Source organism: Zea mays, chromosome 10 (assembly GCF_902167145.1).
Source record: "Zea mays cultivar B73 chromosome 10, Zm-B73-REFERENCE-NAM-5.0, whole genome shotgun sequence".
NCBI classification, from domain to species: Eukaryota; Viridiplantae; Streptophyta; class Magnoliopsida; order Poales; family Poaceae; genus Zea; species Zea mays.
This window is the reverse complement of record NC_050105.1, coordinates 85,052,489-85,079,665: the sequence shown is the minus strand read 5'-3', so window position 1 is coordinate 85,079,665 and position 27,177 is coordinate 85,052,489. Positions and strand designations below refer to the sequence as shown.

General features: G+C 49.9%; 1 protein-coding gene across 1 annotated transcript; it reads right to left on the bottom strand.

Annotated features, from left to right (window-relative positions):
• Positions 1-607: 607 nt before the first annotated feature.
• Positions 608-2,866, bottom strand: LOC100284899 (DAG protein). The gene is made up of 5 exons (NM_001157794.2): positions 2,510-2,866; positions 1,528-1,625; positions 1,345-1,410; positions 1,067-1,255; positions 608-960 (listed from the first exon to the last, which is right to left on the bottom strand). The coding sequence occupies exons 1-4, from the start codon at positions 2,830-2,832 to the stop codon at positions 1,071-1,073; spliced, it is 672 nt and encodes a 223-aa protein (NP_001151266.2). The 5' UTR covers positions 2,833-2,866; the 3' UTR covers positions 608-960; positions 1,067-1,070.
• Positions 2,867-27,177: the final 24,311 nt, after the last annotated feature.

The window sequence follows — 27,177 nt, the reverse complement described above, 5'->3', positions numbered from 1 at the left end:
ACCATGGGACGCTCCATGCGCAACAGGAACAGGGATGCGCGGAGAAGACGGAGCCCCGGCCCAGGGAACTTTTCGCCTTTTCTTTTTCGCCATCTCCTTCCGTCTCCTCGTCAACTAGATCTAATAGTTAGTTAGCTAAAAAATTGCTGATGAAATTAGCTGGCTAACTATTAGTTAATTAGCTAAAGTATTAGCTAGACGTTGGATGTCTTCATCTAATTATTAGCTCTAGTACATTCAAACATGGACTTAAATGAACCAGTGGCGGAGCTCTCATTATGGCAAGAGTCATACCTAAAATGTATTTTAGTGTAGTAGTAAGTGCATAATGGTTACAATAAACATGTTCTAAGTTCGAGTTTAGAGCTTGCACGACATCATTTTCTCTATTTTTTTTCTTGTTTTAGCTATACCAAATTATTATTTTGTCTTCCGCCACTGAAGTGGACTGAGTATGTTTAGTTACCGGCTAACTCTGTTACACCATAACGTTTTACAACATAACCAAGGTTAGTTGGTTAAATTAAAAAAAATAACATTAGACATGAAACGAGCCTAGCACAGCCAAATACGCGATGAACGAACAAAGTGCTTGGAGTGATCCGATGGCTCGAAGTGCCAACTTCAGTCTAAATAAAGCCACAGCATTTCGGTTTCACGCAATCAGCGATACAGCTCTACACCAGTCGGCATCACACAGCTCACTAAGGAGTCGGGGGGAAGAGTAGGGTTTTCAGTTTCTGCCACAGCTAGCTCAAGATATCAGGCTTATCAGCACACACACACACAAGCTGCCCAGGCTGCTTGGACAGCGACAATTTTTCTGGCTGACGATGGATGATGGATCCCGACCCGCCTGTCCAGTCCAGTACGCGGTGCCCAAGGCGACAGAATTTTAGGCGTCCTCCTCTCTTGTTCTACTTCTAGGTAGGTAGGTACGTGGACAAAATGCCTGCAGAGCTGATACAAAGAAGCACCGGGGTTAAAAAGTACACACCAATCTCAAGTCCTCAACATACGGTTAGAGATTGAGACTGCGTCTTGCAAGTTGCAATGCACTATGCACCTCGTCACGAAGACGCGGACTCGGTCTGAGTCTGAGCTGGTGCCTGCTGCCTCGGTTTCCTGCTGGCCGCCGGTGGCCCATCTCTCCGCCTCTCGTACCGCCTGCTCTCGTACTTGGACGTCCTCCGCTCCTTCGGCTGGTACGTCGGGTACGTGCAGGGGATTATCTCGCCGTTCACGTACTTGTCACCTGGACACGACAGACAAAGAAGAAGAAGACATGAAGAAGAAGAAGACATCAGAGACACCGAACGGAACAGGGGCGCTGTTGCGGCTCACCTCCGTAGTCCTTGTTCTTCACGTCGATGTAGGAATCAGGGAGCACCCACAGCACCCCAGGCAGACCTGCATGGAGTGGGAAAAAAAGGCAGCTTTGAGCTTGAGCCAGAGGGCCGTATATACACAAAGAAGAAGAAAAAAATGGTTGGGTTTACTTTAGTCAGGTGAGGATGCTTTATTTACCCTTGAACTTCTCCGACGTCTCCTCGTCCACGGTGCACTGGAACCCGGTGTAGGTGGTCGTGCTGAAGGCGTACATGTTCTTCTTGGCTTCCTCCATGCTGTGCAACAACAAAATCGTTCAGTGTAGGAACCGTGTGTGAAAGAAAACCATGCCACAGACATCCTATATCGACTGAGTCTTCGTATGGCATCACAAAATGGTGGCGCTAGACCTACGCCGCACGCAGGTCACATCGGGCCACGAGATGTCACTGGTGAGATCTCTGTGCAGTGACCATGGAAAACGAAAGTGTGTTGTATGTTGTCACGTAACGGTAACGTTAAATCATGTTTGTTTAAGTCTAACCGTAATTGATATCACACTGCAAATGGATACCGTCTTATTCAAATTTGTTACCGTTGGTATTCAAGTGTTAATCATTACCATTACCATTTACGTTACATTTCGTGAACCAAACAACACCTAAGCGCTATCTAACTGCCACTCCCTGTGTGTACGCTAGACAGTTCTCAGCCTTGTTGGCTACCAACATGATTAATGTGTGAGATTTGTGGGTTTCCAATACATATCCAAACTAAGTTTGACCAAAATTTATATATAATAATAAGATAATAACATTGGTAATTATAGATAAGTATCATTGGAGGCTTCTTCATTAAATATATTTTCACAGTATAATTAATTATCTTCTCTAATTTTGGTGGAGTGACTTGTAATTTGGTACGCAGGTAGTAGCATTTTTGTTCCCCAGTCAGATTGCCCTCGCAATTTAGCAGGTGAGCAACCATCAATGTCGTTTCAGGAAAATAGCATTCCCCCCCCCCCCCCCCCCCCCCCCCCCCCAACCATATTGCCCTTGCAATTTAAGACCTGTTCGTGACTTCGCATCTAACATTCAGGAGCCAGGCCGCTGGGAAGCGGACAACCAAACGCGCACTTAGCGTCTGCCAAGCATCGGTGAAGGAACCAGAGGAGGGGTACCTGCCGAGGACGGTGGCGAGTGTGTTGAGGTAGGTGTCGATCATCTGCTCGCGGGTGGGCGCGGGGTCCTTGGGGAACTCCATGACGATCAGCCAGTGGTTGTAGTCGCACCCGGGGAGCAGTATCGTCTCCCTCTCCTCGCCCCCGGCCCGGGCCGCCACCGGCCTCGGCGCGCGGCGCGGGCGCAGGGGCGCCGCCGCGACGGCGATTGCAGGGAAGGCGGCGGCACGCGGGAGGGCGGTGGCGGAGGGAGCGTTGGGCGACCGGTAGGCGAAGGCCGGGGCCGCGAGGCGCGCGGCGGTGGTCGGGAGGGAGGCGGCCATTGTTGCGCGCAAGGTTTTGCCGCAAGGGGATAAGGTCAGAGAGACGGAGTGTCCCGTGTCCGTGCGCGCTTTAAAAGGCAGGGCAGGATGATGACGATTTTTCGAGCCCATTACTACAATATCAAGTGGGCCGGGCCAGGCGATGGAGATTTTTTGAGCCCATTACTATAATCTCGAGTGGGCCGGGTCAGATGATGGACAGAGAGGTTTTCATATTTTTTTACTAGATTATGGGCCTGTTTGGTTCAGCTTTTTTCTGACCAGCTTTTCTGAGAATCTGGCTGTGGGGAATCTAGATGTGTAGAGAATCTGAGTATCATTAGGATTACGTGCGGAGGAAGATAAAGGTATCAATAGGACTCAGGATCTAGAAAGTGACGGATTCCTACTATTGCAACGACTCAATCGATTATGTGTTTATGTTGATTTTGAATGGTTTTTACCCAAACGAATTTTATAGAAGCTGAATGAAAAGCTGAGCGTTTGACAGTTCGCAGCAGCTTTTGGTGGCCAGAAGCTCCAAAAAGCTGAAACAAACAGGGGCATATAACGTATCAAATGTTCACTGCTTAGATCTACGGATGTTCAACAAAATTGAATTTTCCTGTGAATTGCTATTGTTTTTTTAAAGATCAATCCGAAATCAACGAAAATGAGAAAAATTATCGAGGGAAACAGCATCGGTTCATGTGTAAGGATTTTAGGAGATAAATGAGGTGTTGTTTCTAGTTTTACAACTGAACGGTGTAAAAATGACTTTTATACAATAGTTGAAAGAGGTAAAATAGTCTCATTTTTCTCTTCCATATTGCTTTGCCGGCAGTTGGAATCAGAGACCCATGATGGCGGAGTAGAGATAAAGCCAGAGTGGACAAGAATAGAAGGGTCACCGAAAAAAAAAGTCAAGCTCTGATGAGCGTCATACCTCGTCGTACTCTCCTTTCTATATCTTTTTTTCACAAACCCCTCAAAAGGTTTTACTCATATTTAAATGTCTTATACATATCTTAGTTTTATTTATCCTATTGTCTAAATCATAAAAAATAGATAAAAAATAATATTTATATATAAAAGGTAAAGATATGTTTAGAGAAAGCTTTAGAAGACGCAACAACTAGCAGACTATAGAGAGAATGGTCTCTAAATTTAGAATAGAAGACTATATAAGTAATATTGTTGGAGACGGGCTAAGATCTCTATCACTAGATACGCACACCTCCTCCTCTTTCCATTGTCTCCTAAGTCACACTCAAATTGTTTGGTTTTTATTTTTCGACGTGGAAGAACCCCCCACCCCCACACACACATGATATATTGCAGCCACATCGGCTAAAAAAACATATTGCAGCCACATCGGCTAAAAAACACCGGGAGGGGGATACATAGATGTTTACAATCGAAAAATGACGAGAGTGAGATTACTACAGAAAGCTTGTGCTTGGTCATGGTCGCTAGCTTTTAGAGGGTAATGCCCACAAGCGGTCGTCTGCAGACAAGCGTGAAGGGTGGCAACAAGTGTAGAGGATTGTAGTACCCCAAAATATATACAGTGATACTATATTGAATCTCTTTATTTTGTGTGCCATGTTTTCATCATAAAAAGAGCATACATATAATTAAGAGTGATTAATTAAAACAAATGATACTAAAATAAAATAATGTGCATCTTGTTGGAGTTTATATGTCTGTGCATTAAATAAAAATAATAAGAATAATAATAATAAGATAATAATTACTAGAAGTTGGATTAAACCCTAAATTGAAATTAGGGTTTGAAAATAAGAAAAAGAGAAATGATATAAAAAAATAAAAATAATATATATATATCTAAAAATATCTCCAAAATTAGTACTTATGATTTCACAATATAATTTGAGGATAAATTGGGCACAAGATTTGAATTTAAATTCTAGAGCTGAAAATAAAAAGGAAAAGGAATAGAAAAGAAAAGAATAAAACAAAACTAACCTAAATGGGTCGACCGCCTCATTTATGGCTCGTGATTCCTTTCTCCTCCCGCGCGGCCCAGCTACGGATGCTTCGCGCGCCCGCACTCCCCGCGCTTAACTCGCCGACAAGTGGGCCCCCGTCCGTCAGTCACGTGTGTGCTTGCTGCTTCTTCCCCTTACGCCGACTGGTGGGCCGGGGTTGTCAGCTTCAACCTCGCAACAACCCGCGAACCCACCGCTGCCGCGTTTACCGCCGTCCAGGTCTCACGGCAAATGATCAGGGCTCGGATGGGGGATAAGAACCTGACCTCATGCCCCACGACCGTCCCTACGCCACTTTCTTAGCAACCGACACCGAGAAGTCGAGCCTAGGGAGGAAGAAAGAGAGTCGGGCCGCCGCCGTGGGTTCTTCTTTTTACGCCGCCGATGGGTTCCCTCAACGCCGGGTTTCCGTCCTCGGGATGTGTCCGAGGAGGGATGCCTACGTCTGAGGAAGGCGTCCATGTCTGCGATTGGGAGGGAAGACCCGCATCACAGCGTGAATTGCTCACCGGCGTAGTCCCTCCGCCGTGAAGCCGCGTGCCGTCGTCGCCTGGGATTTCTGCACCGGGATTGAAGGTGAAATGTCCCTCATGCTTGTTCGCATTGCCCCACCTTTGTATAGCACCTATTCCCTTTGAGTTTAGCGCACCAGGACGGTAGTCGGCCCTACTCCGGCGATGGCCCGCCGCAATTGGGTGGGCGGCGCCGCTAGTGCCGGTCGGAGGAGGCCGGGTTCTGCTGGGTCCGTCGATCGCGTGATCTACGGTCCCGATTCTATCACAGCTTACCCCTTCGTCCGATAGAACTGCGACCTTAGATCTGTGATCCGAGGGCTGCAAACGTGTTAGGTTATTTTAAATCCGGGCCACAGATCTTGAATCGTGCGGTCTGCATAGAATGTTGGTTTATTTACACCTAAGATCTAATCTGGGCGCTCGATCTCGGATCCAACGACCAGTAAACCGCCATACCCCTTCGGTTTGCACACTTTGTAGAATCGCCCTTATGTTTTTAGAAAACCAACCCGCCGTCCACTTGGGTTATTCACTGAGTCTTAGAAAACTTCGGTTTATGCCCCTGTGCTTTCTGAAATTTGACGCCCAGTCCAGAGAAGAATAAAAATAGAGAAATAAAAATAGAATTTGGTTTTTAATACAAAAATAATTCTAGAAACTTGGAAAATTCATATTTAATACATTTTAATTCCAAATTGATCCATTCCAATTTCTAAAATTTTGTAATATTATTGTTTATCACCTAGAGTCTGTTTTGATATGAAAACAGTAGTAAAATTAATTTATCACTTAATCATATATCAAGCACATTAAACCTTTGGAAATTCATAATTTAAAATCCATAACTCCAAAATTAATAACTCATGTTCCGATGATCTTATTTTAATGTGTAGATTTTTATTATGTATTTTGTTTACATGTTTGGTGTGATGTTAATTTTGCTATACTATGTATGTTTGTATTGATGCGAGTAGACGTGCAAGCTACTGAGGATCCTGATGTTCAGCAGATAGAAGTTGCTGAGCAGGAGCTCATTGAAGGCAAGTTGTGCCCTTGATCACTTATTTTTACCCGGTCATGTTCTTATTAATCATAATGATCTACATATGTTAATTTTGATGGGATCCTTTAAGTTACCCTAGTTTGACTATCTTTGTACCTTGAATCCACTGAACTTTTTGGGTAGTATTTGCTATTGCTTTATGTGGTTTTAGGTATGGAGACACATCATTCATGATTACACTATTATTATCTGTTTATTATTACTATTCATGTTAAGATCATTATGTTAATGGGAACATGGAGCGACCACCCGGGAAAACAGTGCTACCACAAGGGTAGTATGGATGCCCTTGACTGATTAACTAGGAAAAATAGTGGAGGACTACTTTACCCGATAGGGGCAAGGGCAGTAGGGGAGTGGTCAGTGTAGGGAGGTCCTTGGGTTGATTTTGTTGCGATGACGGTCAGACGAGGGATCCCTGCACTGGAGCTTCCTATAACTGTAGCGGGTTTTCTGAAGCTAGTGGAACTTTGTAAAGGCATCGTAGTGTTACCCTGTCTCGCCTCCTCTGTAGAGGTGTATGGGATTGGCCGTCTCTTGGCAGATGGGTAACATGACTTGTGGGTAAAGATGTGCAACCTCTGCAGAGTGTAAAACTGGTATACTAGCCGTGCTCACGGTCATGAGCAGCTCTGACCCTCACATGATTAATCTATGGAATTAAAACTCAATTTGTCATTTGCATCGTATTGGGATTATTTATTTATTACTTTATTTATTATTACTATGGTTTGGTATTCACTTACACTTAGTAACTGCTAATAAAATTTTGACCAACTTATAAAAGCAATGCTCAGCTTCAGCCTTTATTTTGTTGATCAGCCTTACACTTCACATGAACTCCCACCTTTGGTGAGTTCATGCACATTATTCCCCACGACTTGTTGAGCTATGAACGTATGTGATCTCACTCTTGCTGTCTCACACCCCTCACAGGAGAAGAACAGGTGGTCGAAGTGTAGCCGCCTAACACTGAGGCTTTCGACTTGATCTAGGTGGCGTCTCCCAGTCAGCTTTGTGGCGCCAGGGGATAATAATTAGTTCGCTTTATTTTATCATTTATTTTGTAAAACTTACGCTATGTAATAAGTACATTTATGATATTTATGACATTTATCTCTATGCACTCTGTTATTATGTGTGTTGTTCTTCCTTGGCGCACATATGAGATGCATCCGAATTTATCCCTTAAATTCGGGTGTGACAGAAGTGGTATAAGAGAAAATGTTGATTGTAGGACGAAACCTATATAGAAATGGATAAAACCCTTACTGTCGGTACCTAGAAACAGGGGTACCCCTTGTTATAAGGTAAAGGCGCTGGGCCAGCAGAGAAGTCTCTGGTTGCGTGGAGAACAGTTCTCCGCAGCGCCACATCAGCCGCCCTAGGGTCGCCACGTGGCCAAGGGAAGGGACGCGCACCAGATACACGCAGTGGGTCTGGACCTACTGGGTGGAAGGCACCGGACCCCGTACGTGACGGGCAGACCCCCGAGATAGGACCCGGACCCTTCCGAGTGGGGTCTGGACTAATCACTGCCGGGTCCAGGGATTCTGGGGCAGGGAATACTCGGACCCTACCCTGGAAGGGGTCCGAGGACGACATGTGTCTAGACCTAGCTTGGTGCGAACCTGACCACACAACGTCCCTATTCCCCGGTCAGGCAAAGGCCTGGAGCAGTCAAGCGGCCTACTATGCATGACGTAAACATACGGGATGGACCTGACGTAAAGCCGCTGGGCCACGCTGCCCCTGCATTTATTGTGGAAAGGACGCGCCGTCTGACTACCTCGGTGACAGGAGATGTGCCCCTTCAGCATTAAATGCGCCCTGTCCACCCAACTGACAGGACGGCGCCCAAGCCATCCTACAGGCGGCATGTTTGGCTATTCTCGTTGGCCAACAGTACACCTACGTCGTGGCATGCGCCGCACCCATCATAACTCGTGCGTTACTGAGGGTGCTGCAGCAAGATATCAATATTGAACGCACTGCAGATATCATGACGCATGGAGATTACACAGGCTAGGCAAGCAGTAGTTCCATCCTTCCATTTGTCGCTGGGCCCACGTATCAGGGCTCAGTACCTTTGTGCATGCCCCCTTCAGCTATAAAAGGGGAGGCATGCGGTGTTACAAGACAAATCCAATCTTAGGCCCACTCAGACACTCACGAGTTCATACAAGCTCTCAAGCAATACATCACACAGTGGAGTAGGGTGTTACGCTCCGGCGGCCCGAACCACTCTAAATCCTTGTGTGTTCTTGTGTTCTTCCTATTTTCCAACTAACAAGCAAAACGTTAGGCCCCTCCTCATCTTAGGATTTAGGGCGGGTGCACTCCGCCACCCGACCGGAGATTTCCTCTCCGACATTTGGCGCGCCAGGTAGGGGGCTAGGCATTAGGTTTTTGCTTGTCTTCCTGTTCGACACTATGGTCCATATCGCCGAGCATCGTGACGAGACTTCTGAAGACTTACCCATGGAGGAAGAGGCCGCATCCTCTACGCCACAGAGCTCTGGCCACCCGGCGCTTGGTGTCGCAGCCGTGCGCCCCGCGCGGCAGCACACGCCAGCGCAGGCGTCCCGGACTCCATCAGGGATTGCTCCCACCGGAGCGCTCTCTGCGGCCAGAGAGTTGTTGCGCCACCCACCAAGCCCCACGGCCTCGCCAGGGGCTATGAGGCAGTGGCGCGATGACGTGGATCGCCTCCTTAGCATGGCGCACACTGGCTCGGTTAGGCCCAAACCTCGATCAACTCGGCACCAATACGAGGCATAAGCCTCGGAGCGCTCGCCCTCGGTAAGGGCTGCCCCGACCAAAGATCTGCGAACGGAGCTCAACCGCAGACGCGCAGAAGGAGACGCACAAGTTCTTCCAGAGGGACCAGAAGTCCTACGGGACGAACTCAATCGCAGGCGTGCGAGCAAAGATGCCTGTATCTCTTTAGAGAAGGCGCATGAGCACTGTGGCAACTTCGGGCAAGATTCCGCTGCAGTCGCGCCGCGGGCCCCAGGGGATGCTCGATTCTAGACCAGCATCCCGTTGGCTGGAGTGGGCTGCGCCGCCCTAGCGGACCACCTCCGCGTGGCAACGTGGCCACCCAAGTTTCGGCCACATCTGCCAGAAAAATACGACGGTACGACAAACCCGTCAGAATTCCTGCAGGTTTATGTCACCGCCATTACGGCAGCAGGTGGAGGCACCGCTGTAATGGCAACCTACTTCCATGTAGCCTTGTCTGGGCCAGCCCGAACTTGGATCATGAACCAAGCCCCAGGATCCATCTGCTCCTGGGAAGAGCTCTGCGCACGGTTCGTGGCAAACTTCGCTAGCACTTACCAGCGGCACGGTGTGGAGGCGCACCTCCATGCAGTAAGACAGGAACCTGGGGAGACCCTCCGGGTGTTCATTTCCCGCTTCACCAAGGTATGTGGGAAAATACCCCATATCTCGGATGCTTCCATCATCACTGCTTTCCGCCAGGGGGTACGTGATGAGAAGATGCTGGAGAAGTTGGCCACGCATGATGTGGATAACGTCACCACACTCTTTGCCCTAGCTGACAAATGTGCTAGAGCCGCGGAGGGCCATGCTTGACACTTAGTACCACAGCCCGAGGTTACCCAGGTGGGCGGCTCGGATGTCGTCACCTAGGGCGGAGGCAAGAAGAAAAAGAGAAACAAGAACCGCGGCCACGGAAAGCCGCAGTTCGCTGTTTCAGTCGTTGCTGCCGCTGCCGGGGGCCAAGGCGAGCGCAGCAAGCGCCCACGACCCCAGGGAAGCAGCGGTGGCACATGCCCAGTGCACCCCAACAGCCGCCACCGTGTCGCCGACTGCCGTGAGATTATCAAACTCGTGAGCCGCATCAGCGAGCGGCGCGAGCAGTCCTCCAAGGACGTCTCGCCGCCCCACCGCCGGCCAGGCCAGAAGGAAGTTGATGAAGAGGCCGCGACTGTGGAGGGATGAGACCTCAGCTACCATTCGCCTGAGGGGTACCTAAATGACGTTTTCACCGGAGATTCTGACTCCAGCGACGATGGCGACTGTCGCAAGAAGTTGTATGTAATGTACGATGGAAGCTGGGAGTTCATCTCCTGTAGGAGTGTCAAGTCTCTGCGACGGGAGGTCCTTTCGGCGGTCCTAGGGGTCCCCAACACTGCTCCACACCAGCGGAGGAGGGGCACCACCATCTCCTTCGGGGCATCCGACTACCCCGACAACATGGCGGGGGCCAGCGTGCTACCGCTCATCACTGCCTCTGTTGTCGCCAACATGCGGCTACATCACGTGTTGATCGATGGAGGGGCCGGCCTCAATGTCATCAGCCATGCAGCATTCAGACAGATGCAGGTCCCGGGGTCGCGGCTGGGGCCCTCTCGCCCATTCTCCGGGGTGGGCTCGCAGCCCGTATATCCCCTCGGGAGCATAACGCTCCCGGTTACATTTGGGACATAAGAAAACTTCCGCACGGAAAACGTCCAGTTCGACGTCGCGGAGGTCAACCTCCCTTTTAACGCCATCATTGGGAGGCCGGCCCTGTACCGGTTTATGGCCATTGCCCATTACGGGTACTTGGTCCTCAAGATGTCGTCTCTCGATGGTATCCTCACCGTGCGGGGTGACCGCACCACCGCACTAGCAGCCGTTGAGAAGCTGCACACCCTGGCGGCCGAGATCGCTCGGCCGGACGACGGAGGGAGAGGCTCCTCGGTCCCTAGTGCCAGGGCGCCCTCCAAGGCGCCGAAAGTACAGCCGTCCAGGGCAGACGGCGGGCCCGCGAAGACCATTCAGGTCGGCGCAGACCCCTCCCAGACCACCCGCATCGCGAGAAATCTGGGGGGAAAATAGGAACTCACGCTCGTCGCCTTCCTCCAAGCAAATGCCGACGTGTTCGCTTGGGAGCCGTTACAGATGCCTGGGATCCCCAGGGAGGTGATTGAGCACCATCTAAAGATCTACCTGGACGCTAAGCCAGTGAGCCAGAAGCCACGGAGACAGTCCGTGGAACGACAAGACTTCATCCGTGAGGAGGTTCGGAAGCTGTTGCGTGCTGGCTTCATCGAAGAGGTTCATCACCCCATGTGGCTGGCCAACCCAGTCATCGTGCCAAAGGCAAACGGGAAGCTTCGGATGTGCATCGACTACACCAGCGTGAATAAAGCATGTCCCAAGGACCCGTATCCACTGCCGCGTATAGATCAGATCGTGGACTCTACCTCGGGGTGCGACTTTTTGTCCTTCTTAGATGCCTACTCTGGTTTCCATCAGATCCGGATGTCTAAGGAGGATAGGAGGCATACCGCTTTTGTGACAGTGGATGGGCTATACTGTTATGTTGTAATGCCCTACGGTCTAAGAAATGCCTTGCCAACATTTGTTCGGGCGATGAGTAAGACCTTCGGGGACCTGATCCGGGACAAGGTGGAGATCTATGTCGATGACATCGTGGTCAAGACTAGGGAGGGGTCGACTATAGTGGAAGACCTGACCCTGGTTTTCGGCAAGCTACGGGCAACCCGCACCAAGCTAAACCCGGAGAAATGCATCTTCGGTGTCTCTACAGGGAAGTTGCTGGGGTTCCTGGTTTCATGCCGGGGCATTGAAGCTAACCCGGAGAAAATCAAGGCTATTGAGGTGATGAGGCCTCCCACCCGTATTAAAGACATCCAGAAGCTTACGGGGTCACTGGCAGCCCTTAGCCGCTTCATTTCGAGGTTGGCTGAGAGGGCACTGCCCTTTGAAAGGGAATTAGGCTTACACCTAGTTCCCAAATAATTTTGGTGGTTGAATTGCCCAACACAAATAATCGGACTAACTAGTTTGCCCAAGTATATAGATAATACAGGTGTAAAAGGTTCACACTCAGCCAATAAAAAGACCAAGTTTTGGATTCAACAAAGGAGCAAAGGGGCAACCGAAGGCACTCCTGGTCTGGCGCACCGGACTGTCCGGTGCGCCACCGGACATGTCCGGTGCACCAGAGGAACTCAGACTCAAACTCTCCACCTTCGGGAATTCCCTGAGGCGACTCGGCTAAAATTCACCGGACTGTCCGGTGTACACCGGACAGTGTCCGGTGCGCCATGGGTGATCGTCCTCAGGAACTCGCCAGCTTCGGGAAAAGCCAACGGCTCGTCCACTATAATTCACCGGACTGTCCGGTGTGCACCGGACTGTCCGGTGCGACTCCGGAGCAACGGCTAACTCCGCGCCAACGGCTCTCTGCGGCGCATTTAATGCGCGCTCTGCGCGCGCAGATGGCAGGCTCGCCCATGCTGGCACACCGGACAGCAAACAGTACCTGTCCGGTGTGCACCGGACACCCAGGCGGGCCCACAAGTCAGAAGCTCCAACGGTCAGAATCCAACGGCAGTGATGACGTGGCAGGGGGCACCGGACTGTCCGGTGTGCACCGGACTGTCCGGTGTGCACCGGACTGTCCGGTGCGCCATCGAACAGACAGCCTCCCAACGACCACTTTTGGTGGTTGAGGCTATAAATACCCCAACCACCCCACCATTCATTGCATCCAAGTTTTCCACTTCCCAACTACTACAAGAGCTCTAGCATTCAATTCTAGACACACCAAAGAGATCAAATCCTCTCCAATTCCACACAAAGCCCTAGCGACTAGTGAGAGTGATTTGCCGTGTTCATTTGAGCTCTTGCGCTTGGATTGCTTCTTTTCTTTCTCACTTGTTCTTGTGATCAAAATTCCATTGTAATCAAGGCAAGAGGCACCAATTGTGTGGTGGCCCTTGCGGGGAAGTTTCGTTCCCGGCTTTGATTTGAGAAGAGAAGCTCACTCGGTCCGAGGGACCGTTTGAGAGAGGGAAGGGTTGAAAGAGACCCGGCCTTTGTGGCCTCCTCAACGGGGAGTAGGTTTGAAAGAACCGAACCTCGGTAAAACAAATCCGCGTGTCACACACTTCATTATTCGCTTGCGATTTGTTTTGCGCCCTCTCTCGCGGACTCGTTTATATTTCTAACGCTAACCCGGCTTGTAGTTGTGTTTATATTTGTAAATTTCAGTTTCGCCCTATTCACCCCCCCTCTAGGCGACTATCAATTGGTATCAAAGCCCGGTGCTTCATTAGAGCCTAACCGCTCGAAGTGATGTCGGGAGATCACGCCAAGAAGGAGATGGAGACCGGCGAAAAACCCACTACAAGCCATGGGAGCACTTCATCGGAAGAGTCCCGCACTAAGAGGAAGAAGAAGAAGAAGGACTCCTCCAAACGGAAGGAGAAAAAGTCTTCCTCCTCTCACCACAAAGAGAAGAAGGAAAAGTCTTCTTCTCACAAGCCGCATCGGAGAGGAGACAAGCACAAAAGGATGAGGAAGGTGGTCTACTACGAGACCGACACTTCATCAACATCGACCTCCGACTCCGATGCGCCCTCCGTCACTTCAAAGCGCCAAGAGCGCAAGAAGTATAGTAAGATCCCCCTACGCTACCCTCGCATTTCCAAACATACACCTTTACTTTCCGTCCCATTAGGCAAACCACCAACTTTTGATGGTGAAGATTACGCTAGGTGGAGCGATTTAATGCGATTTCATCTAACCTCGCTCCACAAAAGCATATGGGATGTTGTTGAGTTTGGTGCGCAGGTACCATCCGTAGGGGATGAGAACTATGATGAGGATGAGGTGGCCCAAATCGAGCACTTCAACTCTCAAGCAACAACAATACTCCTAGCCTCTTTGAGTAGAGAGGAGTATAACAAAGTTCAAGGGTTGAAGAACGCAAAGGAGATTTGGGATTTACTCAAGACCGCGCATGAAGGTGATGAGCTCACCAAGATCACCAAGCGGGAAACGATTGAGGGGGAGCTCGGTCGGTTCCGGCTTCGCAAAGGGGAGGAGCCACAACACATGTACAATCGGCTCAAGACCTTGGTGAACCAAGCGCGCAACCTCGGGAGCGTAAAGTGGGATGACCACGAGGTGGTTAAGGTTATTCTAAGATCACTTATTTTCCTTAACCCTACTCAAGTTCAATTAATTCGTGGTAATCCTAGATATACTAAAATGACCCCCGAGGAAGTTATCGGGAATTTTGTAAGTTTTGAGTGCATGATCGAAGGCTCGAGGAAGATCAACGAGCTTGATGATGCCACCACATCCGAAGCTCAACCCGTTGCATTCAAGGCAACAGAGGAGAAGAAGGAGGAGTCTACACCAAGTCGACAACCCATAGACGCCTCCAAGCTCGACAATGAGGAAATGGCGCTCGTCATCAAGAGCTTCCGCCAAATCCTCAAGCAAAGGAGGGGGAAGGATTACAAGTCCCGCTCCAAGAAGGTTTGCTACAAGTGTGGTAAGCCCGGTCATTTTATTGCTAAATGTCCTATATCTAGTGACAGTGACCGAGGTGACGACAAGAAGGGGAGGCGAAAGGAGAAAAAGAAGTACTACAAGAAGAAGGGCGGCGATGCCCATGTTTGTCGGGAATGTGATTCCGACGATAGCTCAAGCGACTCCTCCTCCGACGAGGACGCCGCCAACATCGCCGTCACCAAGGGACTCCTCTTCCCAAACGTCGGCCACAAGTGCCTCATGGCAAAGGACGGCAAAAAGAAGGTTAAATCTAAGTCCTCCACTAAATATGAATCCTCTAGTGATGACAATGCTAGTGATGAGGAAGATAATTTGCGTTCCCTTTTTGCCAACCTTAACATAGCTCAAAAGGAAAAATTAAATGAATTGGTTAGTGCTATTCATGAAAAGGATGATCTTTTGGATTCCCAAGAGGACCTCCTTATTAAGGAAAACAAGAAACATGTTAAGGTTAAAAATGCTTACGCTCTACAAGTTGAAAAATGTGAAAAATTGTCTAGTGAGCTAAGCACTTGCCGTGAGATAATTGACAACCTTAGAAATGAAAATGCTAGTTTAAATGCTAAGGTTGATTCTCATGTTTGTAATGTTTCAATTCCCACTCCTAGAGATAATAATGATGATTTGCTTGCTAGGATTGAAGAATTAAACATTTCTCTTGCTAGCCTTAGATTAGAGAACGAAAATTTGATTGCTAAGGCCAAAGATTTTGATGTTTGCAAAGTTACAATTGCCGATCTTAGAGATAAGAATAATATACTTCGTGCTAAGATTGTTGAACTTAATTCTTGCAAACCATCTACATCTACCATTGAACATGTCACTATTTGTACTAGATGTAGAAATGTTGATATTGATGCTATTCATGATCACATGATTTTAATTAAGCAACAAAATGATCATATAGCTAAACTAGATGCTAAAATTGCCGAGCACAACTTAGAAAATGAGAAATTTAAATTTGCTCGTAGCATGCTTTATAATGGGAGACACCCTGGCATTAAGGATGGCATTGGCTTCCAAAGGGGAGACAATGTCAAACTTAATGCCCCTCCAAAGAACTTATCTAACTTTGTTAAGGGCAAGGCTCCCATGCCTCAGGATAACGAGGGTTACATTTTGTACCCTGCCGGCTATCCTGAGAGCAAAATTAGAAAGATTCATTCTAGGAAGTCTCACTCTGGCCCTAATCACGCTTATATGTATAAGGGTGAGACATCTAGTTCTAGGCAACCAACCCATGCTAAGTTGCCTAAGAAGAAAATTCCTAATGCATCAAATGATCATGCCATTTCATTTAAAACTTTTGATGCATCTTATGTGCTTACTAGCAAATCCGGCAAGGTAGTTGCCAAATTTGTTGGGGGCAAACACAAGGGCTCCAAGACTTGTGTTTGGGTACCCAAAGTTCTTGTTTCTAATGCCAAAGGACCCAAAACAGTTTGGGTACCTAAAGTCAAGAACTAAATTTGTTTTGAAGGTTTATGCATCCGGAGGCTCAAGTTGGATACTCGACAGCGGGTGCACAAACCACATGACCGGGGAGAAAAGGATGTTCTCCTCTTATGAGAAAAACAAAGATCCCCAACGAGCTATCACATTCGGGGATGGAAATCAAGGTTTGGTCAAAGGACTTGGTAAAATTGCTATATCTCCTGACCATTCTATTTCCAATGTTTTTCTTGTTGATTCTTTAGATTACAATTTGCTTTCCGTTTCTCAATTATGTAAAATGGGCTACAACTGTCTATTCACTGATGTAGGTGTCACTGTCTTTAGAAGAAGTGATGATTCAATAGCATTTAAGGGAGTGTTAGATGGTCAGCTATACTTGGTAGATTTTGATAGAGCTGAACTCGACACTTGCTTAATTGCTAAGACTAACATGGGTTGGCTCTGGCACCGCCGACTAGCCCATGTAGGGATGAAGAATCTTCATAAGCTTCTAAAGGGAGAACACATTTTAGGATTAACAAATGTTCATTTTGAGAAAGACAGGATTTGTAGCGCATGTCAGGCAGGGAAGCAAGTTGGAGTCCATCATCCACACAAGAACATTATGACGACCGACAGGCCGCTTGAGCTTCTCCACATGGATCTATTCGGCCCGATTGCTTACATAAGCCTCGGCGGGAGTAAGTATTGTCTTGTAATAGTGGATGATTATTCTCGCTTCACTTGGGTATTCTTTTTACAGGAAAAATCTCAAGCCCAAGAGACCTTAAAGGGATTCTTGAGACGGGCTCAAAATGAGTTCGGCTTAAGGATCAAGAAAATAAGAAGCGACAACGGGACGGAGTTCAAGAACTCTCAAATCGAAGGCTTCCTTGAGGAGGAGGGCATCAAGCATGAGTTCTCCTCTCCCTACACGCCACAACAAAATGGTGTAGTCGAGAGGAAGAATCGAACTCTATTGGACATGGCAAGAACCATGCTTGATGAGTACAAGACACCGGACCGGTTTTGGGCCGAAGCGGTCAACACCGCCTGCTACGCCATCAACCGGTTATATCTTCACCGAATCCTCAAGAAGACATCCTATGAACTCCTAATCGGTAAAAAGCCCAACATTTCATACTTTAGAGTTTTTGGTAGCAAGTGCTTTATTCTTGTTAAAAGAGGTAGAAAATCTAAATTTGCTCCTAAAACTGTAGAAGGCTTTCTACTTGGTTATGACTCAAACACAAGGGCATATAGGGTCTTTAACAAGTCCACTGGACTAGTTGAAGTCTCATGTGACGTTGTGTTTGATGAAACTAACGGCTCTCAAGTAGAGCAAGTTGATCTTGATGAGATAGGTGAAGAACAGGCTCCATGCATAGCGCTAAGGAACATGTCCATTGGGGATGTGTGTCCTAAGGAATCCGAAGAGCCTCCAAGTACACAAGATCAACCGTCCTCCTCCACGCAAGCATCTCCACCAACTCAAAATAAGGATGAAGCTCAAGTTGATGAAGTAGAAGATCAAGCAAATGAGCCACCTCAAGATGACGGCATAGATCAAGGGGGAGATGCAAATGATCAAGACAAGGAGGATGAAGAGCAAAGGCCGCCACACCCAAGAGTCCACCAAGCAATACAACGAGATCACCCCGTTGACACCATCCTCGGCGACATTCATAAGGGGGTAACTACTCGATCTCGGGTTGCTCATTTTTGTGAACATTACTCTTTTGTTTCCTCTATTGAGCCACACAGGGTAGAGGAAGCTCTCCAAGATTCGGATTGGGTGGTGGCGATGCAAGAGGAGCTCAACAACTTCACTAGAAATGAGGTATGGCATTTAGTTCCACGTCCTAACCAAAATGTTGTAGGAACCAAATGGGTCTTCCGCAACAAGCAAGATGAGCATGGTGTGGTGACAAGGAACAAAGCACGACTTGTGGCCAAGGGATACTCCCAAGTCGAAGGTTTGGATTTCGGTGAAACCTATGCACCCGTAGCTAGGCTTGAGTCAATTCGCATATTATTGGCCTATGCTACTTACCATGGCTTTAAGCTTTATCAAATGGACGTGAAAAGTGCCTTCCTCAATGGACCAATCAAGGAAGAGGTCTATGTTGAGCAACCTCCCGGCTTTGAAGACAGTGAGTATCCCAATCATGTCTATAGGCTCTCTAAGGCGCTTTATGGGCTCAAGCAAGCCCCAAGAGCATGGTATGAATGCCTTAGAGATTTCCTTATTGCTAATGGCTTCAAAGTCGGAAAAGCCGATCCTACACTCTTTACTAAAACTCTTGAAAATGATTTGTTCGTATGCCAAATTTATGTTGATGATATTATATTCGGATCTACTAACGAGTCTACATGTGAAGAGTTTAGTAGGATTATGACACAGAAATTCGAGATGTCTATGATGGGGGAGTTGAAGTATTTCTTAGGATTCCAAGTAAAGCAACTCAAAGAAGGCACATTCATTAGCCAAACAAAGTATACTCAAGATATTCTAAGCAAATTTGGAATGAAGGATGCCAAGCCCATCAAGACACCCATGGGAACAAATGGACATCTCGACCTCAACACGGGAGGTAAGTCCGTAGATCAAAAGGTATACCGGTCGATGATTGGTTCATTGCTTTACTTATGTGCATCTCGACCAGACATTATGCTTTCCGTTTGCATGTGTGCAAGATTCCAAGCCGACCCTAAGGAATCACACCTTACGGCCGTAAAACGAATCTTGAGATATTTGGCTTATACTCCTAAGTTTGGGCTTTGGTACCCTCGGGGATCCACATTTGATTTACTTGGTTATTCGGATGCCGATTGGGCGGGGTGTAAGATTAACAGGAAGAGCACATCGGGGACTTGCCAGTTCTTGGGAAGATCCTTGGTGTCATGGGCTTCAAAGAAACAAAATTCGGTCGCTCTTTCTACCGCCGAAGCCGAGTACATTGCCGCAGGCCATTGTTGCGCGCAATTGCTTTGGATGAGGCAAACCCTGCGGGACTATGGTTACAAATTAACCAAAGTCCCTTTGCTATGTGATAATGAGAGTGCAATTAAAATGGCCGACAATCCCGTCGAGCATAGCCGCACTAAGCACATAGCCATTCGGTATCATTTTCTTAGGGATCACCAACAAAAGGGAGATATCGAGATTTCTTATATTAACACTAAAGATCAATTAGCCGATATCTTTACCAAGCCTCTTGATGAACAAACTTTTACCAAACTTAGGCATGAGCTCAATATTCTTGATTCGCGCAATTTCTTTTGCTAGATTGCACACATAGCTCATTTATATACCTTTGATCATATCTCTTTCATATGCTATGACTAATGTGTTTTTCAAGTCTATTTCAAACCAAGTCATAGGTGTATTGAAAGGAAATTGGAGTCTCCGGCGAAGACAAGGCTTCCACTCTACTCTACTACTCATCCTTCGCCATCGCTCCAAGAAAAGGACCTTGTCTTTGGGGGAGAGAGTAAAAGCCCAAAGCAAAAGGACCGGACTTCGTCTTTGGTATAATCCTAACTCATTTACTTATGACCAAAGGGGAAGATAGTACTCATGGGCTCTAATGATTCCGTTTTTGGCGATTAATGCCAAAGGGGGAGAAAGTAAGAGCCCAAAGCAAAAGGACCGAGTAAGAGCCCAAAGCAAAAGGACCGCACCACCACCAACTTCAAAAACTTAGTTCTTTCCAAAAGTATTTTTCAATTGGTATCCTATTGTGTTCAAAAGGGGGAGAAAGCAGTATTTCAAAAATGGTATATCAAAACCCTCTTGAACACTAAGAGGAGTATCTCATTTAGGGGGAGTTTTGTTAAGTCAAAGGAAAAGCATTTGAAACGAGGGGAGAAAATTTCAAATCTTGAAAATGCTTTGCAAACTCTTATTCATTTACCTTTGACTATTTGCAAAAGATCTTTGAAATAGAGTTACAAAAGGATTTGCAAAAACAAAACATGTGGTGCAAACGTGGTCCAAAATAAGAAAGAAACATTCCATGCAGATCTTGTAAGTAGTTTTATTGGCTAAATTCCAAGCAACCTTTACACTTACATTATGCAAACTAGTTCAATTATGCACTTCTATATTTGCTTTGGTTTGTGTTGGCATCAATCACCAAAAAGGGGGAGATTGAAAGGGAATTAGGCTTACACCTAGTTCCCAAATAATTTTGGTGGTTGAATTGCCCAACACAAATAATCGGACTAACTAGTTTGCCCAAGTATATAGATAATACAGGTGTAAAAGGTTCACACTCAGCCAATAAAAAGACCAAGTTTTGGATTCAACAAAGGAGCAAAGGGGCAACCGAAGGCACTCCTGGTCTGGCGCACCGGACTGTCCGGTGCGCCACCGGACATGTCCGGTGCACCAGAGGAACTCAGACTCAAACTCTCCACCTTCGGGAATTCCCTGAGGCGACTCGGCTAAAATTCACCGGACTATCCGGTGTACACCGGACAGTGTCCGGTGCGCCATGGGTGATCGTCCTCAGGAACTCGCCAGCTTCGGGAAAAGCCAACGGCTCGTCCACTATAATTCACCGGACTGTCCGGTGTGCACCGGACTGTCCGGTGCGACTCCGGAGCAACGGCTAACTCCGCGCCAACGGCTCTCTGCGGCGCATTTAATGCGCGCTCTGCGCGCGCAGATGGCAGGCTCGCCCATGCTGGCACACCGGACAGCAAACAGTACCTGTCCGGTGTGCACCGGACACCCAGGCGGGCCCACAAGTCAGAAGCTCCAACGGTCAGAATCCAACGGCAGTGATGACGTGGCAGGGGGCACCGGACTGTCCGGTGTGCACCGGACTGTCCGGTGCGCCATCGAACAGACAGCCTCCCAACGGCCACTTTTGGTGGTTGAGGCTATAAATACCCCAACCACCCTACCATTCATTGCATCCAAGTTTTCCACTTCCCAACTACTACAAGAGCTCTAGCATTCAATTCTAGACACACCAAAGAGATCAAATCCTCTCCAATTCCACACAAAGCCCTAGCGACTAGTGAGAGTGATTTGCCGTGTTCATTTGAGCTCTTGCGCTTGGATTGCTTCTTTTCTTTCTCACTTGTTCTTGTGATCAAAATTCCATTGTAATCAAGGCAAGAGGCACCAATTGTGTGGTGGCCCTTGCGGGGAAGTTTCGTTCCCGGCTTTGATTTGAGAAGAGAAGCTCACTCGGTCCGAGGGACCGTTTGAGAGAGGGAAGGGTTGAAAGAGACCCGGCCTTTGTGGCCTCCTCAACGGGGAGTAGGTTTGAAAGAACCGAACCTCGGTAAAACAAATCCGCGTGTCACACACTTCATTATTCGCTTGCGATTTGTTTTGCGCCCTCTCTCGCGGACTCGGTTATATTTCTAACGCTAACCCGGCTTGTAGTTGTGTTTATATTTGTAAATTTCAGTTTCGCCCTATTCACCCCCCCTCTAGGCGACTATCACCCTTCTTCAAGCTCCTGTGGAAATCAGGCCCATTTGCCTGGACCAAAGAGGCGGAACAAGCCTTCCAAGAATTGAAGCAGCACCTAGCTTCCCTGTCGATCCTGGTTGCCCCGGAGCCAAGGGAACCGCTGTACTTGTACATTGCGGCAGCTGCAGAAGCAATAAGCATGGTGTTAGTCGCCGAAAGGGTGGCACAAGAAGGACAGAAACATGGAAACTTAGGACCAGCTACGGAGACCCGGACTGTCCAGAAGCCGGTCTACTACGTCAGCGAGGTCCGCCATGAAGCAAAGGCCAGGTACCTCGAGATGCACAAGCTCCTCTACGCCGTGTTGGTCGCATCTAGGAAGCTGCGTCACTATTTCCAAGCACACAAAGTTGTGGTGGTGACCTCCTTTCCATTAAAGGCCATTCTCTACAACCCAAACGCCATTGGCAACATCGCCAAGTGGGCGGCAGAGCTCGCCGAGTTCCAGCTGGACTTTCAGCCTTCCACGCCATCAAAAGTCAGGTCCTGGCCGACTTCATCATAGAGTGGACTCCACCCCCGTGCGCCCCTGGGGGCCCGGACCCTGCTCCGGACCCAACACCTGCGGAGCGCAGGGGTCCGATCTTCACCGAGCCCCACTGGACACTTTTCTTTGACGGATCCGCCCGCCAACAGAGTGCTGGCGCGGGAGTAGTCCTCATTGGCCCAGGCGGAGACCAGCTGAAGTATGTGGTGCGTCTTGAGTTCAAGGCCACCAACAACATGTCAGAGTATGAGGCGCTGATCTTCGGCCTATCCGCGGCCCTATCCCTGGGGGTCCGCCAACTCCTTGTGAAGGGGGACTCTTAGCTAATCATCAAGCAGGTCTGCGGGGAATGTAGCTGCAACGAGCCCAGACTCGCAGCTTACCTCCTCCATGTGAAGAAGCTGGAGAAGGACTTCACGGCCCTGGAACTACAACATGTTCCCCGAGCCGACAACTCAGGGTAGATGACCTCTCCCAGAGGGCATCAACTCGAGCACCCGTGCCTGAGGGCATCTTCGAAAGACGGCTGCTGAGACCCGCCACCCAGCTGGTCAAACTGGGCGAAGGGGGCGAGACCGGCACCTCGAAGCCGGTGGTCCCGGTGGCGTCCTAGAACCCACCAAAGGCTGTGTGTGCTCTAGGGGACTCCGCTGGCCCTTTAGTGCCATAGTCGACAGCTCAGAGTGGTCCCGATGCATGGATCTCCGAGATCCAGGACTATCTGAAGGAAAATATCCTTTCTGAAGACCATGTCTCCGCCGAGCGCATAGTGCGGTTGGCTAAGCGATACACGATGGTAGAAGGGGGTCTCTACCACCATGGCGCCAACGACATTCTCATGCGGTGCATTACCCATGAAGAGGGCCGTGAGTTACTCACGAAGATCCATGGAGGGGAGTGTGGAAGTCATTCTTCATCCCGCACACTGGTCGGTAAGGCCTTCCGGCATGGTTTTTATTGGACAACTGCCCTCCAGGATGCGGCCGAGCTAGTAAAGTCCTGCGAAGCGTGCCAGTACCATGCAAGGCAGATACACACACCAGCTCAGGCTCTGCAAATGATTTCGCCCTCCTGGCCATTCACCGTATGGGGGGTGGATATCCTGGGACCGTTTCCTAGTGCTGTCGGTGGGTACTGGTACCTCTTTGTCGCCATTGACAAGTTCACCAAGTGGTCGGAAGGCACCCCTGTGGTCAGCATCACCCAGAGCGCTGCTGTCGCCTTCCTCAAATCGATCGTCTGCAGATTTGGGGTCCCAAGTCGTATCATTAGAGACAACGGGACCCAGTTTACAAGTCGGATCTTTCAGGAGTACTGTGAAGGCATCGGCACCCAGCTCTGCTTCGCATCCGTGGCCCACCCTAGGAGCAACGGACAGGTGGAAATAGCGAATGCAGAGATTCTCAGGGGACTCAAGACGCGTACCTATGACTGCTTAAATAAGCATGACACAAATTGGGTCAGTGAGCTACCCTCCGTGCTATGGGGGAATAGGACCACACTCAGCCGAGCTACCGGGGAGACCCCATTCTTCCGGGTCTACAGGGCCGAAGCCTGCCTTCCCCTGGAAATCATTATGGGCTCCCCACGGGCCCAGTCGTTTGATGAGTCTGCGCAGGAACAACTACGACGCGAGGATGTGGACTTCATCGACGAGCACAGGTGGCGAGCAGCAGTCCGAAACGCACGGTACAACTAGGCGCTCAGGCGCTACCACCAACGGTTCATGCATAGTAGGAAGTTTGAAGTCGGGGACCTAATTCTAAGGCGAGTTCTAAACCGAGAAGGGTTCCACAAGCTCTCTCCCAGCTGGGAAGGACCCTTCAAGGTGACGGAAATATGCCGCCCCGGGTGCGTCCGCCTCGCCACAGATAACGGAGTACCTCTTCCCAACCCCTGGAATATAGAGCATCTCCGTAAGTTTTTCCCGTAAAAACAGAATTTGGGGTTCGATCTCTTTCCCTGTAACTAAGAAGCGCATTTATATGCGCCAGCCCGGTGAGGTCTGCCCTCAATAAACCCGGTCTGTTGGCCTACACTCGTGTATATCCAGTTATAAGGAAGGGGTTCGACCCACAGAACTATTTTTATGTTGGTTTTATTCCTAAGTTTACAACCATTATTACTATCTCACCCACCCATGCAGTCTCCCTCCCTGGCTGGTATAGCAACATCCGAACTGAGTAGCCAGACTCGGCAACCAGACGATGGGGTGGTTTGGGGCCGTGAAGTCGCTTAGCATGGTCAAGTACCGTAAGCCTACATGCCCCACCGCTCTGCAGCCAGTCCTGTTGCGTGAATCAAAGGATAAGAAATACCAGCTAGCGAACCCTATGGGTGCGCTACTAAAAAATTCCTAGCCAAGACTGTGTGCAGGTCGGGTCCTAATTGAGATTGCCCCTTGGGGGCCATGACACCGGTTCCTCCTTAAGAATCCTGGCATCCATCCTCGACACGTCGAGGCCATATCCCTGAGGGCCAAGTACTAGAGAGGAAGTTGGTAACAATGCACACAGCAAAGAAAAAGTGGCGTGCAGATAAGTTGTAATATCGCCTGATAAGTAGTACCTAAAGAGTATCTTACAAAATCAAAGACATATTACAACCCGCTCCCCAGCGGAACCCTCGTTTTCTCCACGTAGGCCTGGCTACTCATCGTCAGTAGGATCCCGCTGGAAGCGTCCGACCACCATGTCCACAACGTCCTACACGCCCTCCCGGGCAGCGTCTTCAGCATCGGCCACCAGACCCGCAATGACTGGCCCCAAGGAGACAGCCGGGTCGTGGCTCCGAAAGCATGTCAAGACGTACTCTATTGCCGACCGGCAGAGTCTGCTACCCTCGGCCTCCAAGCGGGCGCCAAGAATCTGATCCAGACAACGGAGGCGGTCAACAGCGAAATCCAGTACCGGGAGCGCGTCGAAGATGGACGCCGGCCGCACCAACGCCGGGATGGGACTCACCCCCAGCGGCACCAATGTCGTACTTGCCTCGCCAGCCCAGGTGGTGATGCGCTGGGCCCCGGCGCGTTGCTCAGCCCGGAGGTCGTTGAGTGTCTTCCTCATCACCTCCACCGCCTGGGGGCCCGAGGACGTCTGCATCGCCTGAGCAGTTTGTGCTGCCTGGAACTGGCGGACCTGCTCCTCCAGTGCCCGCACTTCCCCTCCAAACGCTTCCCTTTCTCCTCTGCCTCGGGCTCAAGCTCATCCAGTAGCTTGTTCCGCCTTGCCCACATCTCCTCCCTGAAGGCGAGGTCCTCCTCCTGCCAGGTGAGATCAGTCGCTCGTTTCTCCAGGGAAGCTTCCCTCGCCTTGAGGCTTTCCTCGGCGCGAGCAATGTTGCTGGCCTTGTCGGCAAGTTCCTGCTGCAGCTTCTGTAGCTTCGCCTCAGTCGCAGCCTGCTTGTCCCGCTGTTTCTCCAGCACCGTATTATAAGCTTTCAGCTTATCATGGAGCATTGTGATGGCCTCCTCCCTTTGGTCTAAGTGTTCCTTCTTCTTGACCAAGCTTTTCTCCTTCTGGATCACCTCCTGCTCTCGGTCAGACACCTTCCAGATGTCCTCCTTGAAGTCCTCGCGCTCTTGCTTAAGCTCGGCCCGCTCTGAGGTGAATTGGCAGGACCCCGCCATAGTGCGCTTCTCCAGTTGGGTGCACCAGTCGCCAAGGCGCTGGTGCTCGGTCTCGAGCGCCTCCCACTCCCGCCGGATAGCCGCCTCGGTTTCCTGGAGGGCCTGATGAGCGTGGGACAACACCTAAGGGAGAGGAGTCAGCGTTGCTTCAGGTTCGATGCCAGATCGGAGCGGTCGCCCAAGAATAACCTCCGGATCCTCCGGAGTTGGCGGCGGGATAGAGCTAGACGCGCCCCCATGCCTACCGCCGATGGTGTATTCGATGATATCGCCGCTGTTGGATCTGCAATAGCTGTTGGCGGCATTGCCACCTCCGGACCCCCAGCTGGAACTTGGGAGCCCGAAGGCGTTGCCTCAACGGTGACAAGCAGATCCTGGGGGCCCAACGACGCCACCTCAGCACCAGCGTCGCCCCGCATGGTGGAGGCAAACGCAACAGGAACCTCTTCGGCCGCTGCCGATGGTGGGCTTGGCGCCGACGCTGATGAGGCTGCAATAGCCGCTGACGGATCGCCGACGACATTCCCAGCAGATGTATGGTGCTGGGAACCAGACCCACCGATGGGCATAGCGGCCGGCGGGGGAGGAGCGTCCACGGAAGCCGAAGAAGGGGAGGCCCTGACGGGCAAAGGACGGGTCAAGACCTGTTGGCATAAAATCTACGCTCGAAAAAACATTGGAAGAATCTAAACTTACTTGGGACCATGAACCTTCCAGTGGCCTTGGAAGCGGGGCGCCCGCTGTCGTTGCTGCTGCTGCTGCCGTTCCTGCTGCTGTTGCTGCCGCTACCCCCGCGGTGACAGCGGTCGGTCTGACACAGGCGGCGGTAGTGGTGGTGTCGGATCCGAAGGTGGTGGCGGCGGAGGGTTCATGCCCCTCTGCCCATCCTGGACCCGAGGTTTGGCCTCCTTAGTCCCATCAACTGTCTTCTGACGCTTCTGGGGGGAGTCCGAACCAAGGGGTAGATCCGAAACAAAAGACCCATCAGCGCGACGCGGTCGGTGTCGCCTTACTTCCTCCGACCTCCCGACGACGTCCGGAGTGGAGGAGCTACTTGTAGGACCCTTGCCCTTGTCCGAGGAACTGGGGGCCGCAGGAGGAGCTCTGGGGCCCACATCAGCAGACTGGGGGCCTCTGACCGGTGCACCGGGAATATGGATTCCCCGGTGGGGGTCCCGGCCACCGGTCTGGCGGATCGCCACGCCACTCTCGTCAAGGGTCGGCAGTCGGGCCAGCACCGTCGACCGCAACCCTGGATTGTCGCAGAGCGGCGAAATGCCCTGGGGAGGTATCAAGGTTTTAGGGATAAAAGCCTCGCCAGTGATCCCCCTCACCAAAATTTCCAACTGCTCCCAGGACAGGTCAGTTCCAGGCCCGCGCTGGATCC

What these genes read in the sequence shown, in the direction of transcription:
- LOC100284899 (NM_001157794.2), bottom strand. Translation starts at nt 2,832, where the DNA reads ATGGCCGCCTCCCTCCCGACCACCGCCGCGCGCCTCGCGGCCCCGGCC. An exon ending in GACGTCGGAGAAGTTCAAGG is followed by an intron (nt 1,411 to 1,527) that starts GTAAATAAAGCA and finishes CACTCCATGCAG; the next exon opens with GTCTGCCTGGGGTGCTGTGG. An exon ending in GAAGAACAAGGACTACGGAG is followed by an intron (nt 1,256 to 1,344) that starts GTGAGCCGCAAC and finishes TGTCGTGTCCAG; the next exon opens with GTGACAAGTACGTGAACGGC.